At 36.8% G+C, this 24843-nt stretch overlaps 1 protein-coding gene across 1 annotated transcript in view; it reads right to left on the bottom strand.

Moving 5' to 3' along the window:
• The window catches only part of ABCB11 (ATP binding cassette subfamily B member 11), a 99104-nt gene that overhangs the window by 62795 nt on the left and 11466 nt on the right, over positions 1–24843 (bottom strand). Inside the window, exons 4-9 of the mRNA XM_044669098.1 lie at positions 23852–24090; positions 14697–14784; positions 10757–10890; positions 9279–9450; positions 4878–5002; positions 1096–1270 (exon numbers count right to left, since the gene is read on the bottom strand). Of these exons, the coding sequence (XP_044525033.1) occupies positions 1096–1270; positions 4878–5002; positions 9279–9450; positions 10757–10890; positions 14697–14784; positions 23852–24090 (933 nt within the window). The remainder of the gene's footprint in view (positions 1–1095; positions 1271–4877; positions 5003–9278; positions 9451–10756; positions 10891–14696; positions 14785–23851; positions 24091–24843) is intronic.

Here is a 24843-nt window from a genome sequence, read left to right as displayed (position 1 = left end):
ACAATACATCTTACCATCATGTTTTCAACTAATGTGCTTCTGGTGCAGAGAATTTTGATTTTTTTCTTGCTTAAACAGAGTTGATAAATACTAAGTATTTGGAGGTAAGGATGGCATTTTACTAGAATTGATTGTATGAAGTCCTTAACAATGAACTATAGCTAGGTGCCTATTAGTGCAAATAGTGAATTTCTTGGCAATGTCACATGTATTCAAATTCACACTATTTTAATATAATTACGGAAAACAGGCTAATTAGTGCCAGACTAATGGAAATATGCAGTGCAAATTTGGATAGCGTGACCATCTTGGGAGAGTCATCATTTGCAGTTATCAGTACCCAACTGCACAATTTCTCTCTACTTGTTTTTTAATCCTTACCTTCCATTTTAGAAACAATACTGTGTATCAGTTAAAGGCAGAAGTGCTATCAGAGCTAGGCAAGGAGGGTTGAATGATTTGCCCAGAGTCACACACCTAGGAAGTATTTGAATCCAGATTTGAACTCAGGTCTTCCTGTCTCTAGACCTGGCTCTCAATCCACTGAGCCACCTAGTTGCTCCCTCTACATCCTTTTTAGTAATCTTTGGATAAATTCCCTGATGCTACAACTTCAGAAAAAGAAACTTCAAATATTTTCTGAAAATCAGTAGCCATGGATGAAGAATATGTGTTTACATTACCTGCTCAGTTGAGGATATTATTGGTCTGATACTTAATAAGCTATTAAGTTGCACAAGTATGCCTATTAGTACATGCTATAATACAGTTCAATATATGAGCCAGCTAATTTTCAGCTAAGGGCATGGTTGCCTTTTCATTTTCATGGCATATTATCTTTTGGGCTACACTCAAACTGCCATTGTTTTATAGCTATAAAAACTCTGGCTAATTGCAAATCATTAAACTTTTGATCCAATCAATTCAAGATCATTCCCCATAAAATGTAGAGGATATCTTGGTTCTGCAGAGAGACAAAATTAACGACCAGCAAATCAGTGACGCTTTCTTTGCTCACAAACTAGGAGAATAAACAGCAGACTTTTCTGAGAAACCAGCCAGAAATAAATGAAATGTCATTGAGCCCAAAAGTACCTGTAAAAGAATTCCTGGTGAATATTCGCCTTCCTCCAGGACAAGTTTGGAGCCATACCAGAAGGCTAACGAATAACTCATGAAAATGACACACCACATAAATCCAGTAAATAATCCCATTATCATCCCTTTTCGAATTCCCCAGCGCTGGGCAAATACAAGATTTTTCTCATACCTGTGAGGGGGAGTACAAATAAAAATAGGCATGTTTCAGAATTATTGGAAATATATGATTGGACAATTATTTCCTATCCTAGGCTCATAGAGTATATGACCACCCTCCCTTCCTCCAACCTGGACAGCCACAATATTATGATATTTCCATCTACTAGAGTGGAGATGGATTGTGATCTCTAATTTTAACCATCCACCTCATATTTTATTCTATAGCCGAGGCACTCTATGGCTGTTTTTCCACATGTTCTATTTTTAATAAATGAGAATGTTTAAAAATGTAATGATACTCTGTTTAAGTTCTAAGAATTTTGTACTCTGAATAAGATATCTTCTCCCTCCCCACTTAAATCTGATTTATATAAAATGAGAGCACAGACTATAACTAATATTATTTTTCAGTGCAACTAGGGCACTTTTTTATGCCCAGAGATCTCATTTTAGCTACTTGGCTTATTTGCAGGGTCATATGGCATAAAATAATATTATAGCTCCTATTTTCTATTAACAATAAAAATAACTAACAGCTATTAAGGATAAGATAAATTCATAGGAAGGCTTGTACTTCAGGCAAGGTGTGTACTTGTTGATCCAACATTCCATAGCTCTCTAATCATTGACTCTGGCAGACTGCCGATGGTGTGCAAATCAAAATCTTAAAATGTTACGACTATAGATTTGGAACTGGAAAAGATCTCAAAGATTAGCGAATCTAATCTTTTCAAATGAAGAAACTGAGCCCTGCAGTAGTTAAATGATTCACCCACGGTCACAGAGGTAATAAGTGGCAAAGCCAGATTTTGAACCCTGTCCGTTGCCTCCAAATGTTGTTGTGTCTCCTTTATAACCAATTGTTTACTGGAAGAGGCAGGGAGACTTTTGCAAGACCTATGAAGCCTCTTTTCTTATTGAGTTGGTAAAGTCAATAGTAGTCAGGACTAAATGATCACCCTGAACTCTGTGAGGGGAAAAAATGTTTCCAGTAAGTTGGTCCAATTTTACGAAGTTATATCTTATCCTTTGTCATTATTTGAATTGTTTATAAGAACTAGTCTTTGGAGTCATAGTGTTCGATATACCCAGGCTGAGATTTGCTTGCTAAATTAAAGACCAGTACAAAAACTCAAAAACCCATTGCATCTTATTATAAAATGTAGATGCCATGGAAATACAACTTGTTTTCTTTTAAAAAGGAAGAAAATAAAGAAAAGTAAACTAGGGGTGGCTCAGTGGATTAAGATCTAGGTCTAGAAAGTGGGAGGTGCTGTCTAACCTAGCTGAATGAACAAGGGCAAGTCACTTAACCCACGTTGCCTAGTCTTTGCTGCTCTTCTGTCTTGGAACCAATACACAATACTGATTCTAAGACAGAAGGTAAAGGTTTAAAAGAAAGCCACCTGAGAAATATTATGAAACATGTTTTTCTAATATGGGTAGCCATCAGAGTCTGAGGGACATAGCAAATTAGAATCTATATTCTTTAAAAATATTTTTTAGGGGGCAGCTGGGTAGCTCAGTGGATTGTGAGCCAGGTCTAGAGACAAGAGGTCCTAGGTTCAAATCTAGCCTCAGGCACTTCCAAGCTATGTGACCCTGGGCAAGTCACTTAACTCTTCTGCCTTGGAACCAACACATAGTATTGATTCCAAGACAGATGTTAAGGGTTTAATATATATATGTGTGTGTGTGTATATATATATATATGTGTATATATATATATATATATTTTAAAGAACACATCATTAAAAGTTAGCTGACTTCTTATGGTGCTTAAACTAAATATTCTAGGGCAGTGATGGGCAAACTTTTTAAAGGGGGGGGGGCGAAAGGAAATGCTCATCTGTTGGTCTATTTCTAAGGCAACACTTTCAAAGTTCCATTGTATTGTCTCCTACTCATTGTATTCATCAGATTAGGAACAATGTCACGTGGTTGGATAAAACATTTCAGGCCCACAGGCCATAGTTTGCCCATCACCTTTCTAGGGCATTCAATTTAGGATAAAGAAGAGCAAATGTCCTGATTTTCCAAAAGTAGAGGAAAAAAAGCTGAGTTCATAAAGAACAGATGAGTGAACTCGATATCAATACACAGAAAAATTCTACAACATGTAATTAAAGGGCTGCCTTTTGAATAACTAGGAAAAGATCTCACTGCACTAATATGGCTATATCAAAAATAAGTCAGACCAAGCCACATTTTTGGAAATGGTTACCATACTGGTAGATCCTGGAAATACTAATAGTTTTATTTTCCCTCGGTTTTGACAAAGCAAAAAGAGACTGACATCAATCTCTTGTGCCATTCTTATGGAAATAGAGTGATGCAGTAGAGACAAACATAAAATTAGATGGGTTTGGAACTGTATGAATGACTGGAAACAAAGACTAGTTACTAATGAGAACTTAGAATGAAGTTTCCTGTGGAGGACTCCATGAATGGCCCTTTGCTACTCATTATTTTTGTCAATTATTTAAATAAAGGTAGAGATGACATGTTTATCAATTTTATAAGCATCACACAGTTTAAAGAATAGATAACACCTAAAAGGACACTGTAAGAACTCAATAGCTTTTAATAGGCTATAAGAGAAGTACTGACCATGAAGTCTGTGGACTACCCAAGGCCCACAATTCTCCCTAGTTTTGTGAATCAGTTTTCTGTTTGAGGTTGGTATCCCTGGACTAGAGCAAACAAAATGAAATGTAATACAGATGAATATAAAGTCTTAAATTGGAGTTCAATCAATTTTAGAAGTTTAAGATAGGGAAGCTGTGGTCAGACAGCATTTCCTCTGAAAAAGAAACAGGGGTCTTTTTAAAAACCTTTATCATCTGTCTTAGAATCAATATTAAGTATAGATTCCAAGGCAGAAGAGTGGGTAAGGTTTAGGCAATGGGGGTTAAATGATTTGCCCCAGGTCACACAGCTAGGAAGTGTCTGAGGTCAAATTTAAACCCAGGAACCTCTGGTCTCCAAACTTGGCTCTTTATCTGCTGAGTCACCTAGCTGTCCCAAGGATACAGGGATAAACCCAAGATAAATCTGGAGTTTGAAAGAATAAAGATGAAATGTGCCACTTACCTTTTACAATGTAATAAGAGATGGACATTTTTAGGCATAACTAATGTTTTAATTAATGTTAGGGTACTCAGGAAAGGCTTTAGGGGTAAGACTTTAGGCACTAGAAAAGAGCTTTTAAAAAAAAAGGATTTTTGAATGGTGGAAATTAGGAAGAAATAAATTTCTAGCATGGAAAATGTCTTGTGAGGGCACAAGATGGAATGTTGCATTCCAGGGAAAATTAGTGATTAATGATTCCAATTGACTGGAACACAAAATGGATGAAAGAACACAATATAAAATAACACTGAAGACATGGATAGAGCCAGTTTGTAGGAGGTGTTCTCTGTTGCTTTTTTTTTTTTCCCTTCTGTCAAATCCTTGAAAACAATTAATGCAAATATACCAGTGTACTGGTGACTAAGGTGAGGTGGTTAAAATAAAACAACAGGGAAGACAATGGAAACTGTACTCAAAAGAAAAAAAAAACTGACATATATAAAAAAACAAAACAAAACAAAACAAAACAAAACAAAGAAACTAACCTTTCTACCTCTTTCTTTTCACCACCAAAAGCAGCCACTGTTCTAATTGAGGACAGGACTTCATCGGCCACAGATCCAGCTTTGGCATACGCCTTCAATTCTCTGCCAGTGAGTCTGGCCACACTCTGAAAGCAGGAGCAAAAGAGAAAAACCAGAGACAGTGTAATAAAGTCAGCTAATTTGTCATTGTGGTTCCTTCTCTAACCAAATAAACCATTTCTCTGCATGATGAAACAACTAAATGGTTCAATGAATAGAGTTCCCTACTTGAAATCAGGAATTGCTGCTTTCAAATCCTGCTTTCTACAATTACTAACTCTGTAACGCTAAACAAGTCATGTAATTTCCTGTATAGATGAGAAGGGGGAAATGGGGGTAATCTTTAACACCTACCTTCCGGGGTTTTGTGGGGTTCAAATGATTAATTTATGGAATTAATTATTAATTTATCAAATTATTACATTAACACAAAGTGTTTTGTCAATCTTTAAGTGATATAAATGATAGCTATTATGATGATGACCCAATTCAGCAAGACAAGTAGGACAAATGTTTAGTAAGTGCCTGTTATGTGGTCTCTCAGGTTACAGAGACAAAAGTACAATAAGCCCTGTAGTTGAGGAATTTGCCTCCTATGTGGGGAATAGACAACACCTCACAGCTATAGCAATACAAAGAAACTGAAAGAGGGAGGAAACATGAGCAAAGATGGGGGAACCGGGGTAAGAAGGCTTCAGAGAAGAGATGACAACTGAGCATGAAGAACTCAAAAATTATAAGAAATATATGTATAATATGACCAAAAACCAGTATGAAGGCAGGAAGAAGGTAGCTAGATTATTAGAGTATCCTAGAGTCAGGAAGACCTGAGTTCAAATCTAACCTCAAATATTTACTAGAAAATATGACCCTAAACAAGTCACTTAGCCTCCATCCACCTCAGTTTCCTCTACCATAAGTGGGGATTACAATAATATATGTATCACAGGGCTGCTGAGGATCAAATGAATGCCTAAGATACCTATTAAATATTTATTTTCCTCCTCATTCTATTGGGAAATGTTTATGTCACTGAGAGTCTGCCAATTTGTTCTGATTGATAGTTTAGCTATGGAGATTGATGCCAGCTTGTGAAATGATCTATGAATCTATTTTCAATTTTTATGTTCTCAGACTGGTGCAGAATACAGTATATATTTGATTAAACATTTTCTTTGTGCTCGTGTTCAGGAGATGTTGTCCAGTTTGTTATGTCTTCTGATAATGGATTTTTAAAAAATAATAAGGAATGCACATTGTCATTAAGTTAATTTTACTTGGATAGTCCCCAAATTTTGCTTCTGAAAACCTATTCTTCCTTCTCCCAGAACACCTATGCTGATTAGACAAACACCTATAAAATGGGGCTAATGATGATTGTATTGCTTATCTCATAGAGGTATTAGGAGGAAAGTGTTTGTGAATTTTAAAAATGCTTTTGTGAGGGGCAGCTAGGTTGGTTTAGTGGATAGAGAGCCAAACCTAGAGATGAGAGGTCCTGAGTTCGAATCTGCCTCAGACACTTCCTAGTTGTATAACCATGGGTGAGTCACTTAATCTCCATTGCTACTGCTCTTCTGCTTTGGAATTGATATTTTCCCTGATCTGTCTGTCACTAATTCTAAGACCAAAGGTAAGAATGTTTTTAAAAATGCTTTATGAATGTGTTCTGATCATCTTTATTGTCACCACTGTGTGTTCAGCATCATGTACCAAACCTTGTGCTGCTAGAGAATTGAATTAGTGAGGCACTATGCTCTCACTAAAGACAGCTGCTTACACTGATAATTTGGTAAAGCGACACCATTAAATTTAGAAATATCTTTCCTGCAGTGGGAATAAATTAGAAGTCTTCCCAATGAGATCAAGAATGAAGCAAGGATATCCATTATCACCTCTATTATTTAATACTGTATTAGAAATGCTAACAGTAGCAATTAGAGAAGAAAAAGAAATCAAAGGTATTAAAATGGGCAATGAGGAGACCAAGCTATCACTCTTTGCAGATGATATGATGGTCTACTTAAAAAATCCTAGAGAATCAACTAAAAAGTTAGTTGAAATAATCAACAATTTTAGCAAAGTGACAGGATACAAAATAAATGCACATAAATCATCGGCATTTCTATATATTTCCAACACATCTCAGCAGCAAGAGGTAGAAAGAGAAACACCATTTAAAATCACCCTAGACAATATAAAATACTTAGGAATATATCTACCAAAACAAACACAGGAATTATATGAAGACAACTACAAAACACTTTCCACACAATTAAAACTAGATATAAATAATTGGAAAAACATTAATTGCTCATGAGGATGAGATACCATAATAAAAATGACAATCCTACCCAAATTAATTTACTTATTTAGTGCCATACCTATCAAACTACCAGCTAACATTTTTATTGAATTAGAAAAAATTATAACAAAGTTTATTTGGAAGAACAAAAGATCAAGACTATCAAGGGACCTAATGAAAATAAATGTGAAGGGTGGAGCCAATACACAGAAGTTAAGGGTTTTAAAAAAAAAAAAAAGTCTAGGCTAAGGGGTTTCCTATAAAGTTTATCAATGAGTCCCATTATAGAAAAAGCACTTAACTGGATACTAGGAACCCTGGGGCCTAGACTTTAAAAAAAAACAACACTATGGTACTGGCTAAGAAACAGAAGGGAGGTTCAATAGAATAGACTTGGGGTAAATGACTTCAGCAAGATAGTGTCAATAAACCCAAACACCCCAGCTTTTAGGACAAGAATCTACTATTTGACAAAAACTGCTGGGAAAATTGGAAAACAGTATGGGGGAGATAAGGTTTAGATCAGTGTCTCAAACCCTATACCAAGATAAATTCAGAATGGATGAATGACTTAAATATAAAGAAGGAAGTTATAAGTAAATTAGGTGAACATAGAATAGTATACCTGTCAGATCTATGGAAAGATGAGAATTTAAGACCAAGCAAAAGATAGAGAATATTACAAAATATAAAATGAATAATTTTGATTACATTAAATGAAAAAGGTTTTGTACAAACAAAACCAATGTAACCAAAATTAGAAGGGAAGCAACAAATTGGGAAAAATCTTTATAACACAAACCTCTGACAAAGGTCTAATTTCTCAAGTTTATAAGGAGCTAAGTCAGTTGTACAAAAAAATGAAGCCATTTCCCAATTTATAAATGGTCAAGGGACATGAATAGGCAGTTTTCAGATGAAGAAACCAAAACTATCAATAAACACATGAAAAAGTGTTCTAAATCTCTTATAATTAGAGAAATGCAAATCAAAACAACTCTGAGGTATCACCTCATATCTAGCAGATTGGCTAAAATGACAGCAGGGGAGAGTAATAAATGTTGGAGGGGATGTGGCAAAATTGGGACATTAATGCATTGCTGGTGGAGTTGTGAAATGATCCAACCATTTTGGAAGGCAATTTGGAACTATGCTAAAAGGGCTTTAAAAGACTATCTGCCTTTTGATTCAACTATACCACTGCTGGGTTTGTACCTCAAAGAAATTATAGGGAAAAATACATGTACAAAAATATTCATAGGTGTGCTCTTTGTGGTGGCAAAAAACTGGAAAATGAGGGGATGCCTTTGATTGGGGAATGGCTGAATAAATTGTGGTATCTCTTGGTGATGGAATAGTATTGTGCTAAAAGGAATGAAAAACTGGAGGAATTCCATGTGAACTGGAAAGACCTCCAGGAATTGATGCAGAGTGAAAGGAGCAAAACCAGGAGAACATTATATACAGAGATGGATACACTGTGGCACAATGGAATGTAATGGACTTCTCTACTAGCAGTAATGCAATGATCCAGGACAATTCTGAGGAACTTATAAGAAAGAACATTATCTACATTCAGAAAGAACTGTAGGAGTAGAAATGCAGAAGAAAAACATACGATCAATTACATGGTTCCATGGGGATATGATTGGGGATGTTGACTATTTAGTCACTCTGTTGCAAATAGCAATAATATGGAAATGGGTTTTGAGCAATGATACATGTAAAACCCAGTGGAATTGCTTGTCAGCTCGGGAAGTGGGAGGGGGATGGAAGAGGATAGGGAAAGAACATGAATCATGTAATGATGGAAAAAATTCTAAATTAATTAATTAAATGAAATTTTTTAATTAAAAAAAAAAAGCAATATCTTTCCCCCGCTATTTCCCTATCTCTGGCTTAGCTGTTCCATCTCATCAGTGACCTAAAACACCACAGCAGATAATTCATGGGAATAATGCTTATTGTGATAATACTCTAGAAAAGGCAAATGCTACTCAGACTTTCAGCCAAGTTTCTGAAGACAATTTCTTTCTGAGGATGAAAGGCACTCTTACCAGGCCAATGATTGTTGCTCCAATTCCAAGGAGAGGACTGACCGAAATCATAACCAGTGTCAGTTTCCAGCCTTGGTAAAACCCCAACAGGAATCCAAAAACAGAAGAGGTCATACGCTGGATAAAGATGGCGACCTGGTCAGCAATGGCCTCATTGATTTTATTAATATCACTGCAAACAAGAAATGCTGTGATTTCAAAAAACTGGATTATGTCCACTGAAGTGTCATTTTCAGATGTTTTCTATTCATTTCCAGTTAATGATTTTCCTTCCACTATATACCTTAACTAATGCCTTAGTTTCCTCATTTGTAAAATGAGAGGGCTGAACTAAATGGCTTCTAAACTCCTTTTCAACTCTACATCTACAATCCTACTCAAATACTGGATAATAAGATAGATGTGATGAAAGATTTCTTAGGAAGGCATTGAATGCATCCCATTATTTCCACATAAGATCTTTTTTGATCTGTCAGTCACAGATTGGACTGCATTTTTCTAAGGATTTACAGAGGAAAAGCCATTTCATTTTAGCTCTACCATACAACCCATTTCTTCCTTTTAACTAACATAAATTCCTCCTGTTCTGTATATGCAAATTGTCACCAAACATTTCATGTTCTTGGAAATTCTTATGAAAACTGCATCTTACAGGGGTTAACACAGTAGGACTTAAAAGTTTCAATTTACTAAACCTGCTCTATCATGACCTCAATCCGAAGTTCATGGGGCTAGTCAATAGCTGCAAACCAATATTAGGGATTCCATTTCCACTGCTCCTTTTCTAGGTTGCTTTAGGTCCTAGAATAATCTTCTATGTAGGTGAGCTAATAAGTTCCCATTTGTTCCCCCTGATGCATCCCATTGTTCTTCAATTTTCTTTACTTCTTCAGGCTTGACTACCTCAAGTCCCTTTCTCATAATACCAGTTTTCTAATGTTTTGACCACCACCAAAGGCTATTTTAAGTAATTAATTTGTTTTTCCATTTGTTATTGTACAATTATCAGAGCTGACAATGTATAGGCCATAAAAAAACACTTTCAGGAAGCATGATTTTGAAAATTAAACATATTAGAAAAATTATAGAAGAAATGATATCAATATATCATCTAGTCTGGATACATATGGAGAGATATGCACATAAATAGGATATTCAAAAGGTGTTAGCGCAGGTCTAAGTTTTAGTAGCTTAAAATATTATATATGTGTGTTTGTGTGTGTATGCACATATACATATATGCACATGTGTATACATGGTATTTCCAAAGTATATAGATATTTATTATTCCAAAAGTGTGTGTGCATATTTACATATACATACAGGCACATATATTTGGGTGCATGCATGTTCCCAAAATATGTGCATATGTATATATAGCAGATGTGCATAGTAATGTCCTTGGCAGTAAATACTTTGGTGGTGCTATACAAAAGCATTTATAATTTCAAACATTCTTGTGCTTCTGATCTACTTACTCTGAGATTCTGGTATTCAGTTCTCCCACTGAATTGCAATCAAACCAGCCTATTTCCATCCTCATTACTTTCCTAAAGTAAATTTGTCTTATTTTCCGTATCTGATGAGCAGCAGCAATTACCCACAAAAATACCTGGGAAAAAAGTAATATAGGTTTTTAGTACGATGATATTAAAATTCCATTCCAACAAATTTCATTTTATCACTCTAATAAGAAACCACTTTCAGAAGAGCATTGAGAGAGAAAGGAGAAGGAGGATTTGCCAGATATTATACTTTAGAATGAGTGGTTAGCCTTGGACTCAGCTGGATAATTCCCATCGGGCACAGGAACTATCTCTAAGGTATTGTGGGTGGTTTTGAGTGAGGGGAGAGTTTAAGATGTAGAACCAGAAGGAAGGAGCCTTAAACACTCTCTTTACAATATCTTGGCAGAGAAGGAAACTGAAACCCATAGAAATTAAGTGCCCAAGGTCTTTGGGGGTACTTAAGTAACAGAACTAGGATTCAAACTAAGGTGCTCTGCCTTCTGGTCCTACAAGGATTAATTGTAATTCCATATTGCTCTATATCCCTTATATAGGTCTCTTTTATATATGGGCACAGAAGGTCCCATCAGTCTTCAGGGATAGCTTGCTGGCTAGTAATGAGTCTCAGGTCAAAACAGGCAAAAGCCAGGATGTGAGCAGAGAATGAAAGGGGAATTGGAGGGTTTTTCTTTTCTCCACAGCAAAGTGGGGCATGGTATTACACTCCCACAGAGCTATAAAGAGAGAAACAAGTTGATTCATTCTGTCAAGAATAACTTTATCTTTGGAAGTCTTAAGTCAGCAGTGAATTTAATGTTTCTCTCACAAAAGAGAGGCCAAAAGATGAATTTTTTTGTTTTGCAAAAGAGGTCAAGTAGACCCCTGGGTATCTGAATGTGGAAGGTCTATGGATAGATTTCAAGGGGGCTGTGAATCTATAGAGGAAAATTATATCTTTATTTAGGTATAATTGGCTTTTCTCCATGCTCCTATATGTTTTATTTTGTCCTTTTAAAAGCATTATTCGGAAAAGAGGTCTATGGGTTTCACCAAACTGTCAAAGGGGTCCATGTTAATGACCTCTGACTAGAATCACAGTTACAGGATTCTTTGGATCCTTCAGGTTTCAAGGAATGGAAAGGTACTTTAGTGAGAAAGCAAAGGAAAAGAAATTTAGCTTTAATGTGTTACTTTTGAGATTGTTCTTGACAAAAAAAAACACAAAAAAACTGGGTCATGGCTTTGCAGAGGGTCTCGTGCCAAGCTTAGACTATATAGACTATATAGATCATTTCCTCTCCCATTGAACTATAGTCAAATTTGGGTCCAGTCTATCAGTATCAAAGCCTCACTGGTATACTTTGCAGGGAGACATGGTATTATAGTGGAAAGAGTGCTGTCTGTTAAGCCCTGGGTTCTATACTACCTGGATAATGTTAGGCAACTCCCCTCACCTCACTGAGATTCAATTTCCTCATATGTAAAACAATTTCCTCATATGTAAACCAAATGACTTCTAAGATCCCTTCCACCTTTGGATCTATTATGGGAAGGAAACAAAGGGGCAAATCCTTAATTCTCTAAATCACACTAAAAGGTGTGGACAGAGTGCTGGACTTGGAGTTAGGAAGTCCTGAGTTCAAATCCAAATTCAAAAACTTCTGTGTCCCTCAGAAAGTCACTTAATGTTCTTTAGCCTCAACTTCCTCATCTGTAAAATGGGGATAATAATAATAACTTCCTTACCTCACAGTACTGATGTGATGATCAAATTAGGTAATATTGGCAAAGCAATTTGGAGACCTTAAAGCACTATATAAATGCTATTTATTATTAAGATAATGATTATTTCCCCAAAAGGTCTAAGAGTTATCACCATAATATAATCTCCCTGAGAAATTGGTTAAGAATCAAAATAACTTTGAACAAATTCATTCCTGAATGTCACATAAAGGACATTTGCTACAAAGGGATGTGATTCTAAAAGCAATCTGATTTGAAATAAAACAAATTATCCTTTAACAATAAAATAGAAAAAAGGTAATTTTTCTTTGATTCTCACCCCAAAGGCCCTCAGCCCACCTCAGGTCAGGGATAGTTGTCCAAAAATAACGTACTCTTAGAGCATTTAACCATTTACAAAGTATATATTACCTCATTTGGCCATCCATAATAATCCTATAAATTAGGCGTTGCCATCTCCATCAATTTACCTATAGATTAGGAAGTTAAACAACTTGTTTGGGGTTCTAAAGCTGATGAACAGAAGTGGCTAGAATAAGGACTTTTGAACCCTGGTTCATAGGTCTTTTCCTCCTTATTAGTGGTTCCCACCTCTGTGGATCAGTAAAACATCTGAATTCTCAATTATGAACCTCTTCAATCCCAGTTTCAGTTCTCAGTAGCTCAAGAGGAAGAAATAGGGAACTTGGGAAAAGAGAACAGAGGGGAAAAGGGAGAAGCACCAAGGCAGAAGGAAAAGGAAAAGAAATAGCTGAAAAATAATAGTAAGCTTGCACATTTTAACAGGAAAGGAGTTTGGATAGTATAAAATTTGTGGATTGGTTAAATTTTTGATTTGTGGATTGGTTAAAATTTTCCACAAAATAATGAGAAAAAAAGAAAGAATTGTTCCACAACCTGTTCTCCCTCTAGTCACTAGGTTGGCATTGTACAATTAGATTTTGCTCCCCAGGACTCTAAATCCATGAATGGGAAGCTGGGATTAAGAGTCCTGGGAGCAAAATCCAATTATCCATCATGGAAGGTTCATCTGGAAAGGGTAAAAAAGGGCAGACCAGGGTGGTGCTATAGCAAATAAGCATAGCCATCATAAATCCACCCCAAATTTTCAGTTTGCCCCTCTGCCTGACTTAGTCAAATGAAACATTTATTATGTTCAGGGCACTGTATAAGTACAAGGAATGAAACAGTCCCTGCTCTAGGAGTTTGCATTCTAATAGGGGAAGCAATGAGTTCATATGTAAATACATACAAACAAAATCAATACAAATAAGTGTAAGATAATTAGATAGTAGTTTGGGAGGGGGTACTAGTGGTTGAGAGGATCAGGAGAAGTTTCATATTTCAGAAGGTGTTGCTTGAACCATCTCTCAAAGGAAGAGGGATTGTCTGGAGTAGAGGGGAGAAGGGAGTACATTTGAAGCATGAAGGCAGCCAGGGCAAATAAAGGAAAGAAAGTGTGAGATGAAATGTGTCATGTACAGAAAAGAGAGAAATAGTGCTTAGTTGGATCATAGATTACAGGAGTTTTTTGTCTTTGTTTTTTGAAGATAGACATCTCTCTCCATTTCTTCCTGAAACTGGATTGAATATTAAAAAGAAGAATCTGATCTGGTAATACGGGATTTGTTTAATGTCTTTAGATTGACTACTGAATTAAAGGTTCAAGGAGAGTCTTTGCCATCAATGGTTAACATTTTTTTTTTTAAATCCTTACCTTCTGTCTTGGAGTCAATACTGTATATTGGCTCCAAGGCAGAAGAGTGGTAAGGGTAGGTAATGGGGGTCAAGTGACTTGCCCAGAGTTACACAGGCAGAAGTATCTGAGGCCAGACTTGAACCTATAGCCTCCCAGCTCTAGGCCTGACTCTCAATCCACTGAGCTACCCAGTTGTCCCTGGTTAACATTTTTAAAGAGTGAATTGGGGGGCAGCTACAGTGATTTAGTGGATAGAATGCCAAGCCTGGAGATGGGAGGTCCTAAATTCAAATCTGATCCCAGATACTTCCTAGATGTTTGACCCTGGGCAAGTCACTTAATCCCAATTGCCTAGTCCTTACTGCTCTTGTGCCTTGGAACAACACAGAATCAATTCTAAGACAGAAAGTAAGAGTTTTTTAAAAGTGTTATTTGTACTATAGAAAAAATACAGAAGATGATACTGACTTGGAAGTGTCCCAGGATGAAAACCAGAAGACCGGCTACAGCATAGTAAGTGGCAAATACGATCATCTCACTTTCAATATCCAATAACCTTCAAAAGAGGAAATATTTAAAAGATCAGAAGTGCTAAGTGTCAAAAAGCTACCGGGGTTGAATTTAATTGATGAATAGATGTGATAATCAAATATATTATCAATCACAATTATTTATTAAGTACCTACTATGCCAGATACTTCACTAGATTTGGGGATAGAAACACAAAGAAGGAAACAATATTTTTCAAAAGGTGTAGGTCTCATGAAAGAAGGAGTAATTTCCTAAATGACTATTCTTGTTGTTGTTGAGTCATTTCAGTCACAGCTGACTCTTCATGACCCCATTTGGAGTTTTCTGGGCAAAGATTGTGGAGTGGTTTGCTATTTCCTTCTCCAGCTCATTTTACGGATAAAGAAACTGAGTCAGTGTTAAATGACTTTTTGTCCAGGGCCACACAGCTAGTAAGTGTTCAAAATCATATTTGGACTTGCAAGGATGAGTCTTCCTGATTCCAAGCCCAGCGCTCTGTCCACTGTGCCACCTAGCTGCACCATATATGTAAGATAAATAAATGAAAGATGAATAAATCTAAATACCTACAAGGTAATTAAATCGAAGAGAGTTTGGGAGGAAGGGAACTAAAAATGAGGGAGGCAGTAAAGACTTCATGCAGAAGATGATGTTTGAGCTGCATGTTAAAGGAATAGAACTACCAAACCTGTAGAGCACAGATAAAGAGAGTGCCTACTAGGGATGGGGAATGGCTGGGGGGGGGGGGTAAGTGGCCAATGCAAAGTCCCTTAGAGGAAAGGAAAATACAAGGAATAGAGAAAAGGATAGTTTGACTGGATTACAGACTGGGGGAATGGGAGAAAGGTCCAGTGAGGCTAGAAAGATAGATTGGAACCAAGTTTCAAAGGGCTTTAAAATCTTCACCAATTATTGAAAAGTCAGATTTATCTTTGTGACATTAAGATTAAATCACTGAATGAAAAGGTTTGAAGTAGCAATCAGTCAGCAAAAGCAGATGCTATAGATTGAGAAACTGGGCTCATGAAGAGGGAAAAAAATAACATGAATGATCACTGGTCTGTTGTTATCTGCTATCTTGTTTTTAGGATGGGGCCAAAGGTCCCTGAACTCCAATCCAGTGTTCTAACTGTGGTCTCTCCACTCCTGATCAGCATAGCGTGATAATTCTATACAGAAAAAAAAAGTTTTAAAATCCCCAATCAGCTGTCTCCAAAGACCCTGGAGTAGAATAATGTGAGATGTAATTCAGGAGGTTTAATGTCACCTCCTCCAGGAATCTAAACTAGTTTTATAGCTCTTCCATCTCACAGTGATGTTATAAAAAATGTTCCTGTCACTTTCCCATGGGGAAAAATGTGTTTCATTAGCTTTGTCTTTATGCTGGGTACACACCATGTAGTTCTATTGTCTAGGACTCTACTTAGTGGTATTGCCAAAGGCATTTGTAGTAAATGGCATGGAAGGCATTTAGGCATGTTACCAATGTAATTACCAGCAATGTGAAATAAGGGGAGATAAAGCATTTAGAAATTACTTTCAGGTGGCAAAGAATTAGGAAACAAACTCTCTACCTTCATGAAGACCCCATTTTTCAGAGTTTGGACAGATTGACAATAGACTTGCAACTCTAGGTGGAAAAGAGGCTGTTTTCACATTATTGAACTTTGCCCCTGGACCTTAAGGATCATCTAATCTAATCCTTTTACTTTGTGGGTTAGGAAAGAAATGAATTGATTTTCTCAAAGTCACATCAAATTAGTGGCATAGCAGAGATTAGAACTCAGGACTTTCAACTTCTTATCCAGTACTCTTTTCATTAAACTATAATTAACTTTCCTTGCTACTTTTCTTTTTCTTTCCTTCCTTCCTTCCTTCCTTCCTTCCTTCCTTCCTTCCTTCTTTTCCTCCTTCCTTCCTTCCTTCCTTCTTTTCCTCCTTCCTTCCTTTCCTCCTTCTTTTTCCTCCTTCCTTTTCTCCTTTCTTCCTTCCTTTCCCCCTCCCTTCTTTCCTTCTTTCCTTCTTTCTTTTTCTTCCTTTCTTCCTTGCTTCTTTTCCTAAACCTTCCAGGGTTGTCAAACATTTTCCCAGTTCAAGTGCCCAGAGGGCAAATTCAAACTGTCTGTGAGCCCCCATTACTGGAGAAAGTTGAGTAAGTGCTTGCTTTGGGCTGCTATACAGAGGGGTGGGGCCTGCAAAAAATTTGTCCTCAGGCACTAGGAAGAGAGGGTACTGAGCAGCTCCTCAAGTGCCAGCTCTGCCATGTGTTGAGTCTTCGCCAACGGTAGCAATAGTCTGTCTTCTCCTGGCAGTTTCCTTCTTTAAAAGCATGTTCTAAAGAGTTCTCTCCATCCTTTGCACGCTAATAGCTCTTCTCTGAATGATCATTTGACAATAAATATAAAGCATTCTCCCGCTAATGTTATTTAGACTCAAAACAAAACAAAACTAAGACATGAGACCAAAAATAAAATGGGAAAAAGTTTAGTTCTGGAGGAGCAATGTTTATTCATACATAGAGCATGCAACAAGGTAAAAGAAGGCAGGCAGATGCTCAAGGGAACAGATACTGCTGGAGCTCCAGTGCTAGCTTGGATTATCTTCCTCCAACTGATTTGCACTGGTTGGTAAAATGGGAAGAGTGCTGCATCAGGATTAAGAAGGTCTGGGTTTCAATCCCAGCTCTGCCATTTACCACCTGACATTTCACCCCTTTGGTCCCCCAGTCCTTATTGGTCAAATAAGGGGGATAGAAGAGTTTACCAATAAACTCCTTGTCAGCTTGAAATCTATGATCTTGGGATTCCATCTAAATGATCCGATTAGATCTAATGCTAATCCTTCTCCAGCTCATTTTACACATGAAGAAACTAAGACAAACAATGTTAAGTGACTTGCTCAGGGTTACACAACTAGTAAGTGTCTGAAGTCATATTACCCCATAAAGATGGGTCTTCCCAGTTCCAAGCCCAGTGCTCTATCCACTATCTAATAAGTCTAGCAATAATAATGGGGTTCCATGATATCAACAACGGTGTGTATGTATGATGATGACCACGACTGCTTTTCTTATATTCAAAACACCTAATAGTTGAGCATAATGAGTAGAGTCATATCCTTGAGGTGAGGAAAATTCAAGTCTTGCCTCTGGCAAATACTAGCTGGGTAACTTTGAACTTGTCAGAATACTAAATTAGGATAAATGTATTTACCTTTCATTGCCAAACTCAAGAGCAATTAGAATTGATATATTCATGGGGCAGCAAGGTAGCACAATGAATAGATCACCAAGCCTGGAGGTGGGAGGACCTAAATCCAAATCTGGCCTCAGATACTTTCTAGTTGTGTGACCCTAAGCAAGTCACGTAAATCCCAATTAGTTAGCACTCGCTGTTCTTCTGTCTTAAAATTAATTGATACTAAGATGAAAGGTAAGGGTTCAACATTTTTTTTGATATATATTCATCAGCTTTGTTCCAAGTTCCCAAAGTGATATTCTATCCACAAGAAATGAGGGAAATGTGAGGAAATGTGACCTATATGCTGTCCATATCTTTCTAGGGTATGTGAGATAAAATGTTCCAAGACAGGAAAAAGAGGTACCACGTATTGCACTTCATTTCTTCAAAGATATGTAATTTCTTCAGTGTAGCTATTCTCCACCAGATCATGAACCCTTTGTACTGAACTTAGTTCGTTAGCTACAGAATATTTTGATCCACAGTGGAAAGTTTTACTTAAATATATCGTACAGAGATACTCAATAAGAGCCTCTTATTAAGGAAGCATAGAATTTATACAATTGTCTGGGGGAACTGGTACTGGATAAATGTATTGGCCTTTTCTGATCCATGAACAGAAATAGGCTCACCATCTTACTAGAGAAAAGTTCTCAGAAGATAAACATTGACCAGTGACATTTTAGGAGAGTCACATTTGGATGATCATTCCTTACCATTCAGATGTCTTTGGGATGTGGGGTCAGTATTTGAACTGTTCCCAGGTCAGAAATGTGCATTAGAGTGTCAGTTCTTACTAAATATGTTTCCATGATCCCAAAATAGGAATATGCAATCAGTATCACTAAGGAAAATAAGAATGAATTTTATCTTTTCAAAGTACATTAATGAACTAGTAATCCTCACTGGTGCAATTTTGTGATTAGTTGTAAAAACCTAGAAAATGTTCTCTAAAGCATGTATCTATCACCTTATTGACTGAGTTTTTGTGCTCCTGAAGCCATACAACATCATAATAGAAGGTGAACCTAGAAGTTCCTTTGGGCTGGGTTAATTTCATAATAGCTATTAGGTGTTATGAAATATAAGAAATATAAGAGATGCAGTCAGGGTCATCATCATACATAAACATCATTGTTGATCCCATGGAACCCCATTATAACATAATTTCTAAATTTTTGTTCCCAGATCACAAAAGACCACCACATTTATTTAAAAAACATTTACTATTAGGGGAGAGGGAAAGAATATGAAATATATAACTATGGGAAAATATTCAAAATTAAATTAAGGGGGCAGCTGGGTAGCTCAGTGGAGTGAGAGTCCGGCCTAGAGACAGGAGGTCCTAGGTTCAAATCCAGCCTCAGCCACTTCCCAGCTGTGTGACCCTGGGCAAGTCACTTGACCCCCATTGCCCACTCTTACCAATCTTCCACCTATGAGACAATACACCAAAGTACAAGGGTTTAAAAAAAAATAAAATAAATTAAAATTTAAAATTTAAAAAACAACAAAAACAGTTACTAAACAACTGTACAAACCATATTATGTCATAATCAAATATACTTATTTGTAGCTCTGTAGCTATTTAAGAACCATTTTCTTGTTCATTGTGTTTTGGTGGGGTCTAACTCTTTGTGCATCCATTTGGGGTTTTCTTGGCAAAGATACTGTAGTAGTTTGCCATTTTTTTCTCCAGCTCAGTTTTTAGCTGAAGAACTGAGGCAAACAGGGCTAAGTGACCTGCCCACGGTCACAAGGGTAAGAAGTGTCCAAAGCCAGATTTAAACTCAGGAAGTTGAGTCTTCCTGATTCCAAGCTCTATCTACTGTACCACTTGGCTATATAATTTGGTACTGTGTTTAATATTCAATAGACAAAGACCATCTAACTTAGGTAGGAAGGATAACTCTGCTAATTCTCATAAATTTCAATATTTTTATTATCTGACACATTAGAATTAAGCTTAGTTAAAATGTAGGTATCTAGAGTCCTGAAAGCTTGCACACAAAGCTGGAGTCTTAAAAATGACCATTTTGAGGGCTCTGCAGTGCTGGTTATTGTCTCATCTGTATTCACCTCTTCTAGAGAGTTCAGTTCTTGCAGCATTCAGATGGCTGCTCTCCTATAGAGTTTACAAATCTGAAGTAGCTTCCTCCTTGAAGCTGCTGGTATCTCATCTGGGAACTTCCTGCTGTGTGAGTTGGTGCTAAAATTCAATCCCAGGCTTTGTTTGCACATGGCTATCTTTTCTAGTTCCTCAAGATTGAAAGATTTCTTTATAGACTACTCAAAATAGCATGCTTCTCTGTAGGCAAGCCAGGTATTATATTAACATCAAGAAGGTTACCATAGGCATTCAAGGAAAAAGCTTTTCCTTTTGCAACTGCTTGAGTTCATAGCTTACTGAGAATCTACCAGACCTATAGAACTTTAGGACATGGGTGGTATTAGAGCTTCTGACATACCCTCAAACTAAATTTCTTTTGCTGGAAGAAATTTGTCTATTTTATACTTGGTGAATTCTTGAAGCTTTGCCTTCCTATATGCACTGAAATTTAATATCTGGGCCAATGGCTGTTAACCAAAGTTGTAACATTCATTTTTTTTAAGACTCACTTAAAACAGGAGCAGATAAAGTGGCTCAAGCCTAGTGACAGAGGTTCTGGATTAAAATCTGACCTCAGAGACTTCCTAGCTGTGTGACCCTGGACAAGTCACTTATTCCCAATTGCCTGGCCCTCTCTATTCTTCGGCCTTGGAACCATGCCTAGCCCTCACTATACTTTGGCCTCAGAACCATGACTCTAAGATGTAAGATAAGGATATTTTTAAAAAGACTTAAAATGTTCAACTCTAATATTTTCACAAAAGCTTTTAAAAAGATTTATAGCATATATTACATAAAATCCAATAATCCACATGTTCCTTTTCTAAAATTGCCATTTTCCAACTTTAGTTTGTGCTTTATTTTCAAATTCAATTATCTTCTACTGTATAAACAACCTGAAATCAGAGGAATGAAGAAACATGGGTGACTCCTGTTTCTTTGAAAAAGAAAGAACAGGGAGGTTCGAAAAACACACAGACCCTGTGGTAGCCCAACCCAAACTCTTAATCATTGAGTCAGAAAAGAGTCCTGATGACAAAAGTGAATGGAACATTGTTATACCTGATAATGATGAACTTTTATTCATAAAGACATATTACATGTCTTTAGTTAGGAAAATGAATGCAACCAAAGAAAGGCTGTCTACCCAAATTTGTCCATTTTAAGCCTCCATATATGCTCTATTGTTGAAAATATGCAAAGCTAAAAAGACTTGCACAATGACTAAGCTTCTTTTAAAATATTTTGGCCAAGGCCAGTCTAAGATTATGTCAAGATGATGATAATAATGGTGACGAAGATAGTTCCCTAAGTATAGGATTTAGTTCAAAATATCTCTTTCTGATGACTTTATTACAAAAATGAATAATATGGAAATAGGCATCAAGTGGTAACACACGTATAAGCCAGTTTAATTGTTTTTCAGCTGTGGGAGTGGGGAGGGAATAGGGGAGGGAGAAAACATGAATCCTGTAACCATGGAAAAATATTTAAAAATTTAAAAAAAAAATTTAAAAAATCTCTTTTTTCTCCTCCCTTTCCCTCAATCATTGCTTGTCTACAAATCCTAGAATGGGGATTAGACTATAAGGAAGCTTTTTGTCTGTGATTTTGAAAAGAGTGACTCACTGGTTATCCAGTCCTTAAGTTTTAGGCTGGAAACTCCCTTCAACAGAGTAAAAAGGAATCTTGCAAACATAAAGAATAAAGGTAGCAACTGGTTCCTATGGTTAGATAGCCAGTGCTACCTGTAGTCTCACAGCTCCATTTATGCCCTTCTGAAATGTTTATTTGCTATTGACAGAGACTGACACTGCTTTCGGCAATATGAAAACTAACTATATTTTATTATTCTCTTTACAAGGTCATAGCTGTCTGGGCTGGGAACTCCCATCCTAACAGAAAAGAATTGTTCATATTCTTCCAAGTAAATTGCAACCAGATTAGTTTATGGATGAGTGGTGGGGATGGTGGAGGTTAATTTAATCAGCATTTCAATACCCCACCCAGAAGAAAAGCTTTTCCTTCCTTTCCTACCCTTTACATTCATCAGCTTGTATCTGAACTTTACTTTCTAGTTCAGGACTAAATGTCTTATCGAGTCGCTCAGATGTCCAGAGTAAATTAAATATATCATAGTTCACACATGGCAAGAATTGGGAGATTCATTATTCATAATATTTGGCTAATGGCCTGAGTATGGCAGGGGTCACACAATGCCAGATGTCCAAATGACACTGGAAAACAAGACGGCCAGAGCTAATGAACCTTTCTCTGAAGGTCAGTTTTCACTCACAATATAATCAACTTCCAGAACTTGATCCAAGAGCAAGGATAGTTGCTATGATGCAGTCCTAAGAACCAGGGATCTGAGATTTAGCTTCCAGGAGTGAGGCTATTTCTGAAAATTGTTGAGATATTGACAAAAGAGCTGTCTTAGGACAGAACCTAATAAAATTCCAACTGAAAGTAGACTCTGTTTCTAGCACCATTGTCCAAGGGGACTTATTATCAGAAGCACCAAAAGGGCTTTTATTGCAATGCAGGCCTGTATTGTGGATTCTGATGACAGACTGAATTATAGGGAATTGTGGGTGGATTTTTGACAGACTTCCCTATCTTACAGTTAACTGATGGTTAGAAATAGGTGAAAAGTACAAATTCTTTCTGGAAGGACTGCTCGTGTTCCAGATACACCACACCTCTTTTTTCCTCTTTGAGTAGGGGCTGAGTATATGTGCAGATGAGGCTGTCTCAGCTCTGAGGCAGCAGGGATTTTAAGACTAAGTAGCAAAGTCCATTTCCTTGCACTGAGTCAGCATTGTGTCTATAATAGACTCAATGATTACAATTCTGCCTGGGTCTGCCACCTCCCAAAGGAAGAGAGAGACAGGGTACCAAAATAAGTTACCACAAGACAGAATTGAGGATCAGTGAATGGAAATTGAAGAGAGACAGATTTTGGCTCAATATAGAAAAAAACCTTATTGACAGAGCTCTCCCAACAGAAGAATTTAGTTCCACATAATTATAGGTATTCAGAGTTAAGATGACCAATTATTGGGGAAGGTTATAAAGGGGATTCCCTGGTTAGGTATGGATTAGATTAGATGACTTCTGTGGCCTTTCTAAACCTTGTACATGATTTTAGCAATATGAAAGACTCTTTATACATCACTATTCTCTTTTCAAGGCCATCGCTGTCTCTTCCATGACTACAATAGCCTATTCTAAGATAGAATCATCTACTCAAACTCTAGGTCACTTATTCTTATTACAACTGCCCAATATAAAAAGAAAGATCCTTTGCCAAATGGATCACTGGCATCAGAACTCAATATATCATGAGGATTTTGTTGGGAAACAATAACACATATATACCAGAGGCAGAGAATTGAATGGTATCCAATTAAATCGAATTCCTAGATGATAAATCACCTTGAGAGAGAACAAAGCAATTTGTAGTGTCTTATGTGAGCTGAGAGTCAACCAAGCTGTTAAATCCTTTCAGCTGTCAGGTAAAATGAGTAATTTCCAATCTAGTTTCTACTGGAATGGGAGGGTCTGATGGTGTTAGTGGTCCCCTTAGGCCAAAGTATTGTGTAGCAATTTGGGCAAGTTGACATTTCTGCACGTGGCAGATATACAGTCTCCAAAGCTTCCAATAAAGTCCCGTTCCCAAGTCCTGAATTTAAATGTAAAAACTAAAGAAAAGGGAAAAAGAATAAATTGTGACAACTCACCCACAACGGGTCCCATTAGTCTCATTGTGGTTGAGAGAGCTGTTGGCCCACACTATGGTGTTGTTCACACATATCTTACCAGGGATGCTAAGCTCTTGTAACTCAATGTCATATTCAATAAAAGCGTCTGTCATCAAGCCAAAAACAAGTAACATTCCTGGCTGGGCCATTCCATGTAGAAATGCACAGAAACTTCCCCCAAACATCAGCCAGTTGTCCCTTGATGAAGAAAATCGAAACTTGAAAAGAAAAAAAAAATAGAACTTAGAAATGTGTGTGTATATATATTTATATATTTTATATATTACATAGGTAGCATACATATACAGGTGCACATAAATATAGGTGCATTTTTATGAACATATCTATACAAAATATACAAATATATATCATAGGAGGTGGGATTGAATCATGATTTTTAATAGCCATATTCAATATCAATTTTTCTAAGTAAACTAATTCAATTGAGATATACAGTTTTATTGAATCTGTATGCCATTTTTCCAGAAACTTACTTAAATTATAATCATTCATTCAACATCATAATTCTGTGAGGTAAGGGTTTTCTCCACATTTTACAGGTGAGAATCTGAAACTTAAGAGATATGTGACAAGCCCACTTGTTTTATTATAACTAATAAGAGTTTGAGGTAGAGCTGGAGCTTAGGTCTTGAACATCAGGGCCAACTCTCTACTATGCCAGGGATACTTAACATCTAGTCCATGAACTTGATTAAAGACTGTATTTCTTTTTCTTCCTTCCTTCCTTCCTTCCTTCCTTCCTTCCTTCCTTCCTTCCTTCCTTCCTTCCTTCCTTCTTTTCTTTTTCTTCTCTTTTCTTTCTTCCTTCCTACCTTTCTTTCTTTCTTTCTTCCTTTCCCTTACTTTTGTCCTAGTAACAAAGGGCAAGTAAAACACCCAGAGTCACATGGCTAAGAAGTATCTAAGGACAGATTTAAACCCAAGATCTTCCATCTCTAGGTCTAGTGCTC

This window comes from Gracilinanus agilis, chromosome 3 (assembly GCF_016433145.1).
Source record: "Gracilinanus agilis isolate LMUSP501 chromosome 3, AgileGrace, whole genome shotgun sequence".
Lineage (NCBI taxonomy): Eukaryota > Metazoa > Chordata > Mammalia > Didelphimorphia > Didelphidae > Gracilinanus > Gracilinanus agilis.
The sequence above is the reverse complement of the archived record's forward strand: the minus strand, read 5'-3'. Positions and strand labels throughout refer to the sequence as shown.